Source organism: Choloepus didactylus, chromosome 2 (assembly GCF_015220235.1).
Source record: "Choloepus didactylus isolate mChoDid1 chromosome 2, mChoDid1.pri, whole genome shotgun sequence".
Classification (NCBI taxonomy): Eukaryota; Metazoa; Chordata; class Mammalia; order Pilosa; family Megalonychidae; genus Choloepus; species Choloepus didactylus.
The window spans coordinates 13,781,642-13,796,745 of record NC_051308.1 but is presented as its reverse complement, the minus strand read 5'-3'; the positions used below and the strand labels follow the sequence as shown (position 1 = coordinate 13,796,745).

The 15,104-nt window shown below is 43.8% G+C and overlaps 1 protein-coding gene across 1 annotated transcript in view; it reads left to right on the top strand.

The window, feature by feature from the left end:
- Window positions 1-2,154: 2,154 nt before the first annotated feature.
- The window catches only part of LOC119522080 (centriole, cilia and spindle associated protein), a 41,991-nt gene continuing 29,041 nt past the window's right edge, over window positions 2,155-15,104 (top strand). The window contains exons 1-2 of the mRNA XM_037820783.1: window positions 2,155-2,278; window positions 2,870-3,350. Of these exons, the coding sequence (XP_037676711.1) occupies window positions 2,984-3,350 (367 nt within the window). The 5' untranslated portion in view covers window positions 2,155-2,278; window positions 2,870-2,983. The remainder of the gene's footprint in view (window positions 2,279-2,869; window positions 3,351-15,104) is intronic.

Below are 15,104 nucleotides of genomic sequence, written 5' to 3'. Positions count from 1 at the left end.
GCAGAACAAGCCTAGCCTGTCTTTGAGTGCTATATGAACAGTGGATTAGTTAGAGGGGTTTTTGCCTCCTCTGATTTAGAAATATACTTCTATAGATACTGCCAATGATTACTTAACAGCTATAACTTACAGTTAACTAGATCCCTCATGTGCTGTCAAATTAGGTCTCTCCCATCCTGTTCTGGTTATTTAAACACAAAAATGTATTTATTTGTATTCCATTTATATATTTACATATCATATATAAATAATTATGTACTCTTTTTTAGTGAGCAATTCTTAAATTCAGAAAGTTGAAATTTTTTTTTCCAAATAATTGAGATGAGGCATATTGTTTTTGTCTGCTCTACTACCCCTTCTCCAGTCCACGTGTTTCTGGTGGGCTGTCAATCTCAGCATCCTACCCTATCCCCACCCACAGTGATGGGTATGTGACCCAGGCTTGGCCAATCATATCACCCCAGAAACCCACCCTCTCCCCATAGCTAAGCATATGGCCAAAGAATCCTTCTCTGTAATTGGAATATCAAGAAATTCCCTTTTGCTGGTGGTTCTCTGTTAAGACAATGTAAGATTGGGGCTACAAGTGGCACTTTTTCCAACTGCAGGGAGGAAGTCCATTTGCAGTGGGAAGTCCATTTCCCTGGGGGAAAGCAGAGCTAAGAGTGCAGTGGCACTCCCTCCTGTTGAGTGCCACTGCATAAGTCTGTCTAAATGAAGCCAGCAGAGGAAGGCACAGAATCTGAGAGATAATAATCTTACTTGTTTAAACCACTAAGTTTTGGGGCGGTTAATTATGCCACAAAAGCTAACCAAAACAGGTTGTGCCCTGCTTTTCCATACAATGGCATGTCATCATTACCCAAGTTATTAAATATGTATTAAGGTTCTTTGAGTTGCAAACATCAGAAACCAACCCTGGCCAGTTTAACAAGAGAATTCATGAGAATGTTCCTGGGATATCTCAGGGCACAGAAGGTCAAGTTGGGGAGGGGAGGAGTCAGGGATGGCAGCAGCAGGGGTCATGGAAATTCTTTCTAGAAAATGGCCATAAACACTACCCAGAGCCATTGACTTCTAGACAACTAACTTCAAGTCCTCAGAACAGAAAAACCGACCCATTCAATTGTGTCAGTGTTCACCTCTGGGATATTAACTATGATGGGAGGGTTTTTAGCTATGAAGGGGGAGGACAGGACTACGGTGACAGAAGTGAAGAAAGCAGAAGTGAAGCAAAGCAAGCGAGGAAATACTGTATGGAAGTCGGGACCGGGGTAACACTCGCGGCCACGACTACTTTTTAACCACTATTTATGTTTTGATTTTCCAAAACATCTTTCCTTTCAAATCATTTTGCAGCTACTGTATCAAGGTGCCCTGTAGAAAAGGGAATTAGCGTAGGGCCGCTTTTGAAACTGTAACGACAAATAGGGAAACATTGTATACTTCCGCAGAAGGCAACCGAAACTGACCAAGTTTTACGTGCAAATGGGTCTCGAAGTGGGTGTCGTTGCAGTTTTCACAAATGTTTTAAAAAACTGTTTGGGGTGTAGACAAGAAAGATGTACTAAGATTAAAAAAAAGGGTTAAAAACAGAGTAACAGGTGCTGTGAACACAGAAGACTGAAGCAAGAGATGAAGGCTCGACTTCGAATCGCTTCTCTGAAATGCGATCAGTCGCAGGTTTGCAGGAAGAGGTCTCGGACAGTGTCACAGTGTCGCTCACGGTGGCAGCTTTCTTTGGGGGGGGGGCTTCACAGTTCACTCGGGACATCCAGCGATGGGGGCGGGGACAGAAGGAGCATCCACTCCGACCCTGACAGACGCCTCTTGCAGTGTGATCGGGGTGCCTGGGGGCAGAGCCTAGTGGGACGGGGCGAGCTGGTGCCGCCAGTGGGACCCCAGGACTAGCAGAGTGTCTGCATCCGGGAGGCCCGCGCGCCTCTCCGTGCAAGCAGCAGCCACGACTTCTCTGCCGCCCCCACGGCGCAGGGTGGAGGAGGGGGCTGGGGGGCCGGGGGCGGCGCGGAGGGAGGCGTTTGTTCCCAGAGGGATTGAGGCGGTGCTTTCGGGTCTAAGCCGCAGCAGGAACATCTGCCGCCGCTCGGCGCCGTCAGCGACATCTTGCTCGGAAGGAAAACGCTGGCGGAGAGCAGGCCGCGCTGAGCTGCTGCTCCCGCGCGCGTCGCGGGCCCTTGGGCTTGAAGGGCCGAGCCGAGGTGCCCGCGGGGACCGGGGGGGCACCGAGCCAGGCTGCTGCCGGCGCAGGAGGAAGGAGGTAAAAAGCCAACCGGCCGCCCCGCTTCCCGCTTCCCGCCCTCTCGCAGGCTGCTCCCCTCCTCCGCCCACCCCCGCGGCTCGGAAGAACGCAACGGAGGACCTCGGGGCTCCCCCCAAGCCCGCCACCTCCCGCTCCCTGCTGCCCTTTACCTCCCCCTTCTTCACTCCCTCCTGCCCGAATCCCCCGGCCTCCCGCGCCCCTTGTGGCCCCCAGCCCGCCGCCTCTGGCTCCCGACCTCCCGAGCGGGCCCCAAGCAGCCCCCCACCCCGCGTTCCCGCTCCCACCGCCCGCCGCCCCCTCCCTGGACTCTGCTGGCTGCTCTCTCGGGGGAGAGGTCGGGGGTGGGCAGTGGGCGTGGGCAGGGGTGGTGGTGGGGGGAGCACCTCCCGCGCGGCTCTGGCTCCGGCCCCGGGCCCCACCCCCTCCGGGCACCGCCCTCGGCCCGCCTCGCCTGGGCGGGGCCGCCGGGTTTTAAATGTCGCGGCGGGAGCGGCTCCGGGCCGGGGGTGGGGGTGGGGGTGGGGGTGGGGGTGGGGGTGGGGGCGGGGTTCCCGGCCGGGCCTCTGTTTCGTGTCTCGGGTCTCTTAGGTGGCGGCGGCGGTAGCTGCGCCGCAGCGGGGCCAGGGCGAGCGGGGTGCGTGGAGAAGGGGCCCCAGCGGCCGGGACGCCAGAGCGGCGTGCGGCGCGGCGCGGCCCGGGACCATGTCCCCCGGGAGCAAGGTGAAGAGCGAGTACATGAAGCGCTACAAGGACCCGCGGTGGGACATGTACGGACCCTGCTACCGCGAGCTGCTGCACTACCGCCTGAGCCGCCGGCTGCTGGAGCAGGCGCACAACCCCTGGTTCTGGGAAGACTGGGGCCAGGCCAGCACCTCGGATGACTCGTCGTCGTCGGGCGGCGGGGGCTCCCCGTGCCCCGCGCCCCAGGAAGCTCCGGCCTCGCCCCCGCCGCCCTCTCCGCCCAGGCCCGCGGCGCAGGAGAGGCGGGAGAGGCCGGAGAGCGGCGCGGCGCCAGAGCCGGAGGCCTTGGGGGGAGAGATCCGGGACGCCGGCGCCGCGGATTCCCCGGGTAGGGCTCCCGGGACGGGGGGCGGGCCAGGCCGGCTCTGGGGAGGGGGCGCGTGGGTACTGACTTCCGTGAGGGGCCTGCTCTCAGGGATTAGCTCCGCCCTGGGATTCTAACTTCCCATCTCTCAGTGCTCAGAGATAGCTTTCCTTTCCTTTTCCTTGAAAAAAGTTGTTTCGGGTGGGCGGAGAATCCTCCCCCTTGACAAGATAAAGGAGTCAGCCCCCTCTCCTCTCTCCCACACCGTATTTCCATAATGAGCTTGCTCAGGGTTGAGCCAGGTTAACTCAATTCCAGGTACCTGTTTTAGCCTCCGGTCTTTACCCAGGGCCGTGGCTGGGCTTAGAGGTTTCTTGGATCCCCGGACGTTTTCTAAGCACCTGTTTCTCATGAAGGGAGCTCTAGCTTCCATCAGATTCTCAAAAAGGGACCTCAAGAGGTTAAGAACCACTGAGCTCAGTTTTCTGTCTTATGAATGGGATCACTGTTTGCTGTATTAACTCCCTGATCTCACTCCTTTGTCCCTGAAAAATAGTTTGCATTTGTTTAGGCAGACTGCTGTATGCCTCCTGGTTGGCGGGAGAAATCTCCTTTAAGTGCTGGGCTCTCTCTCCTTCCCCATCCTTCCTCCACCACTCATCAAAAAGCCCCCATCTTCCAGCTCCCCTGCGGAGGAGCAGTAGCTGGAAAATGGCTCTTGGGTTCTGTACACCTGCTCCCATCCTCGGGATTTTTCTGCCATTGCCCTCCTCTACTCCTTTCCCGTCCAAGGGTTGCAGCGTTGGGGCTCTCAGGCCCATGGCCTCGTGCCGGGCAGCTTGTGAGTTGGGTAGATGCTTGGCTGAGGTCCCAGTTGAGTGCAATTCCTGAGAGTAATTAATGGTCCATCCTGCTACTCTAACTCCTTGGGCAGGTATCACTACAAGGCCACTCCTGTTTTAAAAAGAGGCTCTAGTGAGAATAATAACTAAAATTTATTGATAGCTCATTATAAATCCAGTCACTGACCTAAGAATATGTATCTTCTCATTTAGGAGGTAGGTACTATCATTTTAATTTCAGTTTTATAGATGAAGAAATGGAAGCTCAGGATAATTAATTAGTAACTTTTTTTGTTTATTTACTCCCTTTGGGAACCAATCAGATTCTCATCCTTGCCTCTCTGTAGAGGATGTGGAGGAGAAGAAATTTAGAATATGAACCAGGCTACTTTGCTCTTGGTTATAATGTTTTCAGCTATTCTGAATTCATTATTTTGTGGCAGTGTTGCCTTCCTATTATCATATGTTGCCTGTGAACTCCCACAGATTTCCTGATGTCTCAGAGATAATTTGCTAGAAACTCAAATAACCAAAGGTGGAGGGGAGAGGGGAACATGTCTTCCCCCTTATTTCTGTGGGCATTGATCTAACGAAATTGAGATGTACGTTATCAGGCTTCAGCTTTGTCTCCTCTGTTCTCTTCCCTGTCCTTGTTCATGAAGGAGTAGTCAAATATTTGAGTGCACATATAAATACAATATTTAGATAGCCTTGTAGTATGGGTGGTGCCTGTGTTTGTTTACCTGTTCAGCTATGCCCTGAGTTGATTATTTTGGTTTCCTTAGAGATATTGAATCCTCCCCAGAGGCTAAGGTCAGTTATTTCTTCTCTGCTAATATTTTCTGGCTTGGGCATCAGGGAAAAGAAAGGATGATTTGTGCTTTTGGGACTCATAATCACAGGATTGTCTGCTTTCCTCCTCTCTGCCAGACCCTGCTGATTTCTTTGCTGGGCAGGATGGAAAATCCTTATTTTCAAGCAGATGGTTTTATATTTAGAGTGGTGAGCACAGTTTTGAGTTTTTGTAAAATGCAAAATTTTAGTTCTTATTTTTACTGAAGCTATATGTGTAAATAGACTCCTGTGCACATCTGTGTACATAGGAGTCCATGTCCAGATGGCTTATTTAAAAAAAAAAAGCATGGCATCTTCCCCCACCCAACCTCATGCAAATAGACACACATACCTGTTGTCTAGTTGTTAGGTAACTACTTCCAAGTCTTTTGGCTATTGCCTTTGGTATTGATTTCTTTATTTCCAAATAACATGGCTTTTATTGACACTTGTTGATTTCTTTTCAGTTTCTTAGCATTATCTTTTGACTTTATTTTTTACCACTCTCCTAACCCATGTACATTTCCCATTCTCCCATCTTCTCAATGTAGTTATAGTGTTTTGGTAGATTAAAAATTTGTATCTATAATATTGTGCCTGTGGAAAATGATATTCAAAGCTGATCCATGTTGTTTACTATGATCCTTTAGTCTTTCTTTGACAATATAACTACCTATCAGACACTGTCAGTCTCGCCATGTAGGAGACACTCCTCCCAGGGCCTCTGACCTATTTCAGGCTGGACTGGCTGCTGCTCTTTAGATCTGCTGCCTGGTTGGCATTTTGGCAGATCCCTTTGCTTCTCTTGAGAAGGATCCTCTGTTTTGTGGCTTGCACAGCATCTTCTTTCTTGATTTACTCCCTCCTTGGTGGAGCTTATCTTCTAGTATCTTTGTGAGAAAGAGTGTGTGAAAAGTTGATTTTTTGAGACCCAGAATATAAAAAACAAAAACAACCATTATTCTACCTTCAGAATTCGGTGAGTTGTGGCTGGGTGCGGAATCTAGGTCAGAAGTAGTTTTCTTTAAAAAAAATGTAGAGGCATTGCTCTTTTGCATTTGTTTCTGATGTTGCTGCTAAAGTCCCATGTCATTCCGATTCTTCAAAACAATTTTTATTAGATAATTTGTTAGGTTTACAGAAAAATCATGCAGAAAATACAGAGTTCCCATATACCTCCACTCCAAAATTTTCCCTATTATTAACACTGTATTAGTGTGGTACCTGTGTTACAGTTGATGAAAGAATATTATTATAGTGTAATAGTAATTATAGTCCATCCTTCACATTAGAGTGCACTGTGGTGTATAGTCATATATATATATATTTCATATATCTATCTATATTTCATATATATATAAATTTTTATTCTGGTAACAACTATACCACCTAAATTTACCATTTTAACCACATTCAAATATATCATTAAAATTTGTTAATTACATTAACAGAAACTCTGCACCAATGAACAATTAACTCCCCATTCCCTACCCTCTGTACCTGTGTTCGTTTACCCATTCAGGTATGCCCTGAGTTGAAGACACATCACATTGAGAAAAAGAAGCCAGACACAAAAGGATAATATGATCTCAGTGATATGAAATAATTAGTATCAGTAAATTGATAGAGTTAGAAAGTAGAATACAGGTTAGTAGGGGTCAGGGTGGGGGTAGGGAATGGGGAATTAATTCTTCATTGGTGCAGAGTTTGTTTGGGTGATGAAAAAGTTTTGGTAATGGATGGTGGTGACGGTAAAATTTGTAATTTTGATGAGGTCCCATATATCTTTTTCTTTTATTGGTTGTGTTTGGTGTAAAGTCTAAGAAACCATTGCCTAATACAAGGTCCTAAAGATGTTTCCCCATGTTTTTGTTCTTATATTTTCATCTTTGGTCTGTTTTGAGTTGATTTTTTTTGTATATGGTATGAGGTAGGGATTCACCTTCATTCATATCCATATGGGCATATAATTTTCCCAGTACCGTTTACTGGAGACACTATTCTTTCCCAATTGAGTGGACTTGGCACCCTTGTCAAAAATAAGTTGGCCATATGTGAGGGTTTATTTCTCAACTCTCAATTTGATTCCATTGGTCTACATGTCTGTCTTTGTGCCAGTACCATGCTATTTTGATTACTGCAACATTGTAATAAGTTTTAAAATCAGAAAGTGTGAGACTGCCAACTTCATTCTTTTTTGAGATGACTTTTGCAATTTGGGTTCCCTTACCCCTCCATATAAATTTGATGGTAGGCTTTTCCATTTCTGCAAAGGCTGCTGGAATTTTAATTGGGATTATGTTGAATCTGTAGATTGCTTTGAGTAGAACTGACATCTTAACAATATTTAGTCTTTCAATCCTTGAACACAGAATATCCTTCCATTTATTTATGTCTTTTTAAAAGCTTGTTTTAGCAATGTTTTTTAGTTGTCTGTGCACAAGTCCTTTACATCCTTGGTTAAATTTATTTCTAGATATTTGATTCTTTTAGTTGCTATTATAAATAGAATGTTTTCCTTGATTTTTCTGTTCGGATTGTTCACCACTAGCGTATAGAAAAACAGCTGACTTGTGTGTTGATCTTCTACCCTGTCACTTTTTGAATTTATTACTTCTAGTAGTTTGTTGTGTTTTGCAGGATTTTCTGTATATAGGATTATATCATTTGCAAATAGGGAAAGTTTACTTCTTCCTTTCCAATTTGGATGCCGTTTATTTCTTTTTCTTGCCTAACTGATCTGGCTAGAACTTTCAGTACAATGTTTAATAACTTTGGTGACAGTGGGCATCCTTGTCTTATTCCTGATCTTAGAGGGAAAGCTTTCAGTTTTTTACCATTGTGTAGGATGTTAGCTGTGGGTTTTTCCAGTGTATCCTTTTCATGTTGAGGAAGTTTCCTTCTATTCCTAGTTTTCTAGGTGTTTTATCAAGAAGGGGTGCTGAATTTTGTCAAATGCATTATCTGCATCGAGATGATCATGTGCTTTTTTTCTTTGTTCTACTAATGTAGTGTATTACCTTTTCTTGTGTTGAATTGCCCTTGCACACCTGGGATAAATTCTACTTGATAATGGTGCATAATTCTTTTAATGTGTTGTTGGATTCGGTTTATTAGTATTTTCTTAAGGAATACTGGTCTGCAATTTTCATTTCTTGTGGTATCTTTATCTGACTTTGGTGTTAGGGTGATGTTGGCCTCATGGGATGAGTTGGGAAGTGTTCCTTCCTCTTCAAATTTTTTGATGAGTTTGAGCAGGATGGGTGTTAATTCTTCTTGGAATGTTTGTTAAAATTCACCACTGAAGCCATCTGGTCCTGGGATTTTCCTTGTTGGGAGGTTTTTGATTACTGATTCAATCTCTTTACTTGTTATTGGTCTGTTTGAAATCTTCTATTTCTTCTTGAGTCAGGGTAGGTAGTTCTGTTTCTAGGAATTTGTCCATTTCATTTAGTTATCCAATTTGCCTTTTAACTGGAGAGTTTATTCATTTACATTTAAAGTCATTACTGATAATGTAGGACTTTTTTCTGCCACTTTGCTGTTTAATCTGGAGTCTTATGCCTTTTTGGTCCCTCAATTCTTCTGTTCATGCCTATTTTCTTATTTATTTATTTGTTTATTTATTTATTTATTTTTTAGTGTATCATTTTGAGTCCCTTCTCATTTCCTTCTGTTTATTTATTTTCCCAATATTTTTTGTGGTTACCATGGAACTTAAATTTAACATCCTAAATCTTTAACAATCATGTTTGATTTGACACCATCTTAATGTCAATAGCATATGCATACACTGTTCCTATACCTCTCCATCCTGGTTTTTATTGTAATTGTTACAAATTTTATCTTTATACATTTTGTTTCAAAACTATAGATTTATCATTATTTTTTATGCATTTGTATTTTATAGCCTGTATGAAGTAAAAAGTGGAGTTAGATACTGTTCTAGTTTGCTAATGCTGCCAGATGCAAAACACCAGAAATGGATTGGCTTTTATAAAAGGGGTTTATTTGGTTACAAAGTTACAGTCTTAAGGCCATAAAGTGTCCAAGGTAACACATCAACAAAGGATACCTTCACTGGAGGATGGCCAATGGCATCCGGAAAACCTCTGTTAGCTGGAAAGGCATGTGGCTGGCGTCTGCTTGCTTCCAGGTTGCGTTTCAAAATGGCGTTCTCCAAAATGTCTGCATCAGCTTCAAATGGCCATCTTCAAAATGTCTGTCTCGGCTCCAGCTCACTATGAGCTCCTTCTGTCTGAGCTTATATAGTGCTCCAGTAAACTAAATGAGGCCCACGCTGAATGGGCGGGGTCACGCCTCCATGGACACTGAACCAATAGGTTCCAACCAAATCCACACTAATATGTCTGACCCCACAAGAATGCATTAAAGAATATGGCTTTTTCTGGGGGACATAAATATACAAACTGGTACAGATACCAAAAAATACTATAGGACTGGCATTTATAATTACACGTGTGGTTACTTTTACCAGGGGTCTTATTTCTTTATCCTGCTTCCATTCACAGAAGTGTAGTGTCTTTTCCTTTCAGTCTGAAGAACTCCCATTAGCATTGCTTGTAGGGCAGGTCTAGTGATGATAGATTCCCTCAGCTTTAGCTTATCTGGGAATGTCTTAATCTCCCCCTCATTTTTTAAAATACAATTTTATTGAGATATAATCACTGTTCTGGTTTGCAATGCTGCCGTTTTGCAAAACATAAGAAATGGACTGGTTTTTATAAAGGGGGTTTATTTGGTTACACAGTTACAATCTTAAGGCCATAAAGTGTCCAAGATCTTGCCCACAGTTGATTGAGTCACATCTCCTTGGAAACACTCAAAGGATTCCAACCCAATCAACACTATTACGTCTGCCCCCACAAGACTGCATCCAAGAACATGGCATTTTGGGAGACATGATACATCGAAACTGGCATAATCACATAATATACAGTCATTCAAAGTATACAATCAGTTGTTTGCGGTATCATATAGTTGTGCATTCATTACCACAATCTTTGAACATTTTCATTACTCCAAAAAATAAAATAAAAATTAAAATAAACAACATCCAAAACATCCCATTCCCTTCTTCGCCCCCCATTGCTCATTTACTTTTTTTAAAAATAGTTTTATTGAGATATATTCAGACACCTAACAGTCATCAACAGTGAGCAATAAACTGTTCATAGCTGCATGATAGATTTGTGTGATCATCACCAGAATCAATTTTTGAATCTTTTCCTTATTCCAAAATAAAAATAAAAGCAAAAAGAACACCTAAATCTTCCATCCCCTCCATCCCACCTATTCTTCATCTAGTTTTTATCCCCATTTTTCCGCTAATCTGCCCATACACTGGATAAAGGAAGTGTGAGTCACAAGGTTTTCACAATCGCACAGTCACACTGTGCAAGCTACATAGTTATACAATCGTCATCAAGAATCAAGGTCACTGGGTTGCAGTTTGACAGCTTCAGGTATTTCCCTCTAGTGATTCCAAAACACTAAAAACTAAAAAGTGCTATCTATATGGTGCATAAGAATACCCTCCAGAGTGACCTCTTGATGCTATTTGAAATCTCTCAGCCACGGGAACCTTATTTTGCTTCATGTCTCTTCCCCCTTTTGGAAAAGAAGACACTCTCAAACCCACAGTGTTGGGTCCAGGCTCATCCCCAGAAGTCATTTCCCATGTTGCCCCGGGGATTTACACCCCTGGGTGTCATGTGCTATGTAGGGAGGAGGGTGGTGAGTTCACCTGCCAAGTGGGCTTAGAGAGAGAGGGGGCCACATCTAAGCAACAAAGAAGCTCTCTAGGGGGGACTCCTAGGCACAATTATAAGTGGGCTTAGCCTCTCCCTTGCAGCAACTAGCCTGTCAAGGGAAAGCCCCCAGATCGAGGGCTCGGCCCACTAAATTGGCAGTCCTCAATGTCTGCGGGAAAATCAGCAATCACACAGGTGTCTCCCTCATTTTTGAAAGACAGTCTCGCTGGATCTGATGGTCTTGGTTAGCAATTGTTTTCTTCCAACACTATAAATATTTTGTCCTACTGCCATCTTGCTTCCATGGTTTCTGATGAGACTTCAACAATTAATCTTATTGGGATTCCCTTTTATATACACATCACTTTTCTCTTGCAGGCTTGAGAACTTCTCCTTGTCCTTGGCATTTGACAGTCTGACTACTATATGTCTGGGTGTGTATCTCTTTGAGTGAATACTGTTTGGGGTTAGCTGGGTTTCTTGAATGTGCATATTTGTGTCTTCTGTTAAATGTGGGAAATTTACTGCCACTATTTCTTTGAATATTCCTTGTAAACTTTTTCTCTTTCTTTTTCTCTGGGACTCCCATACTGTGTATATTATATACTTGATGGTGTCTCACAGGTCTCTTAGGCTGTTTTCACTTCTTACAATTCTTTTTTCTGTCTGCTCTTCAGCTTGAATCATTTCAACTGTCTTGTCTTTGGTTCACCAATTCTTTCTTCTGCCAGCTCCAATCTGCTGTTGAAACCATTTAGGGCATTTTTCATTTCAGTTATTGTTATCTTCAGGTCCAGTATTTCTGTTTGGTTCCTTTTGAAAATTTGTCTCTTTATTGAGATCCTCACATTGTTCCTTTATTTCTTTCCTGATATCCTTTGTTCTTTCTCTGTGTTATCCTTTATCTCCTTGAGCATATTGATGATCATTTTTTTAAAGTCTTAGTCCAGTTTGCCCCATGTCTGGTCTTTTTTTTGGTTTCTGAATGTATATCTTGTTCCTTTGGATGGACCATTATTTCCTTTTGTCTTGTAATCTTTGTTGCCCACTGTACATTTTAATATTTTAAAGTGTTAACACTGGGATTTAGTCCCAGAGCTGTCTGTTCCTTCAGTTTGTATCCAACTAGTGATATGACAGAGTTCGTTGAGTGCCTGTATCTAACAAAACAACTTTCACAGTCTTTGCAAACTGGCTGTGCATTGGTTGAGGCCCTCCTTCAGAGTTTGGCCCACCTATCAAGGTGATCAGCCCAAAGTGAATGTGAAGTTCAGGGTCTTCCCATATCTTTTCTGAGCTTATGCCTTCCCCACAGCTTATGCTTGCAGGAATTCAAATGCCCCCTCTATTACCTATGAAATATTTTCTCCTCTTCCTGGATGCTCTATTGTAAGACTTAAAGCAGGTAATCCTTCAACCCAGACCACTTTGACTTCATTGTTTCTTACACTGCTTTGGATGTCTGCAAGCTACTTCTGCTTTTAGGGCAAGTGCTGGGAGGTCAAGCCCAAGACGAGTTTCCTGGTTCAGTGTTTCAGGTTTCCATCTGATAGACTGGCACTGAAATACAGGCTCCCCAGTGCCTGAATAGTAGTTATTCTGTTCCCTCTGAAACTAGTCCAGGTACCCACAATGGGACCACAGTCTGGCTCCACACCATGCCAGGGAGGAGGGGCCAGCAAGGGTACCACAAGTGTCTCCTACTATTTTATAATTTGTAAGCAGGTAGAAAATTTATTGAGAACACATGTGAGAGGACATGTGGGCACTCTCAGAAAGACAAAGGTGAGAAAGATGAGAGGACCCAGCAATGTGGGGCCATTTGCTTTTATAGATTAGCTTTTCTTACTTCCCTACCCCCTTAGTTGTTCAGGGCTCTTTCTCCTATCTTCCTTTTACTCCAGGGCAGTGCCTGGTGGTAGATAGTGCATTTAGGTGGGTCAGTTGGCTCTACACTCTCTGTAGATGACACCCCCAGTGCTGTTCACTGCTATTCTTCTCAGAGATATCTTTCTCCTTGAGGCCTTACTGCTTCTGGGAATTTGCCCTTTGCTTAGCCAGCTACCACCCTAATTATAACCCTGCATCATTCCCCCCTTGGAGACTTCTAACTCCCTTAATCTTAAGGGAATTTGGGCCGAAGGTCCATCTTCTGTGATTGCTTCAAGCTGCCAGTGGGTCTTAGGCCCTACTTGTGGGAGCATAGAAGTCTCTGGCTATGCTATTGAGGGTGGCTATAGTTGAGCATGTGGAACAGGAATGTAGCCTCTGGCAAGAAGACACATATTGTGAAAAGCTTTTAATCTGGAAGAAACAAACAGTCCAAATGGTCAGAGAGAAGTGTCTCCTGGCTAGCTCGCCAAAATATGTTGCTGGATTTCAGCTTCCTAGGTTCTTGACCATGCCACAAGAAAGAATTCACAGGCACAGCCCAAAGAGTAAGCAGGCAGAAAATTTATTGAGAACACTTGTAAGCACTCTTGCAAAGAAAGAGGTGAGAAAGGCGAGAGGCCTCTCCTACCATTTTTAAAGCTCCATTTTCTTGATCTGGCACTCATGCTGTTACGACAACTCTTAACTGTTTTCAGAGTTTTGTGGAAGATGGCTCTGCCAATTTTTTCTAGTTCAAATATTCAGTGTTGAACAGCACCCTGGAGCCTCCTACAACACTATCTTGGTCAACTGGAACCCTCGGGTCTTCATTGTGATACTTGATCCTTGTGTGTTACATGTACCACCTCCCCCACTCTGTAAGCTTTTAGGATTTTCTCTGACCTTTGTGTTCTGAAATTTTACCTTGATCTAAGTCTGTTTCCCTCATTGTGCTGGGCACTTGATGTGTTCTTGCAGTCCTGGGAAGTTCCTTTGAATTGTTTTCTCATTTCTATTTTTCCTCTGTTCCTTTCTTTCAGAGCTTCTTAGATATTAGAACTCATGAACATATCCTCTCATTTTCTAATTTTTCCCCCAATTTCCATCTGTCTTTTTGTTCTATTTTTTCTGGTGAAATTCTCAATCTTATCTTCCAACTCTATTATATTTTTTTTATTTGTGGTAGCTGATATATTTTTCAAATTAAGAGGTCTTGAAATGTTTTCTGAACTTCCTCCCTCCCTCCCTCCCTCCCTTCCTTCTTACTTTTACTCCATAAAAAAAAAAAAGTATTCTGTTCTTGATTCATGCATATACTATTGTCTTACTCATGGTATTGAAGTTTTTAGTTCTCTTCTTGTACATTTCTTCAGCATAGCTTCTGTTTCCCTTCTCCATCCCATTATTTCTTTTTAACTCTGCATTTCCTGTTAGATACTTCTCTCATGCCTAATGATCCTTGGCTTCTCATTTTCATTTACAAGATGGGTACTAAAAAGCTGTCTGGGTCTTCTGTATGTGTGTGTGTGTGTGTGTGTGTGTGTGTGTGTGTGTGTGTGTGTGTGTGTGTGTGTTGGGAGGTGCTTTTTGACTGTATGATTCCATTCTTTCTACAGCCAATAAACATGGGAGAGTGGTTTATACTGTCTCAAACTTCTTACTTCACAGTCACATTTCTTTTTAAATCACACTATTTTTAAGCAAAGTTACATATTGTGCTGTTTTGGATGTATAATATCTCCCAAAATGTAATGTTCTTTAATGCAATCTTGTGGGGAGAGATGTATTAGGTATTAGTGTTGATTAGGTTGGAGTCCTTTCATTGAGTGTTTCCATGGATGTGACTCAACCAACTGTGGACAAAACATTTGATTAAATTATCTCCATGGAGATGTGGACCCTGCCCATTCAGGGTAGGTCCTATAAAAGAGTTCAGAAAGAAGGAGCTCAGAGCAGCTAAAAATAATAATTTGGAGAGCAGCTGAGAGAGACATTTTGGAGATGGCCACTTGTTCTAGTTTGCTAATGCTGCAGAATGCAAAACACCAGAGATGGATAGGCTTTTATAAAACGGGGGTTTATTTCACTACACAGTTACAGTCTTAAGGCCACAAAACGTCCAAGGTAACACATCAGCAATTGGGTACCTTTACTGGAGGATGGCCAATGGCGTCCGGAAAACCTCTGTTAGCTGGGAAGGCACGTGGCTGGCGTCTGCTCCAAAGTTCTGGTTTCAAAATGGCTTTCTCCCAGGACGTTCCTCTCTAGCAAGCTTGCTCTTCTTCAAAACGTCACTCACAGCTGCACTCCATTTCAGTCTCTTTGAGTCAGCATGTTTATATGGCTCCACTGATCAAGGCCCACCCTGAATGGGTGGGGCCACGCCTCCATGGGAGAGTCACCACCCACAGCTGGGTGGGGCACATCTCCATGCAAACAACCTAATTCAAACGTTC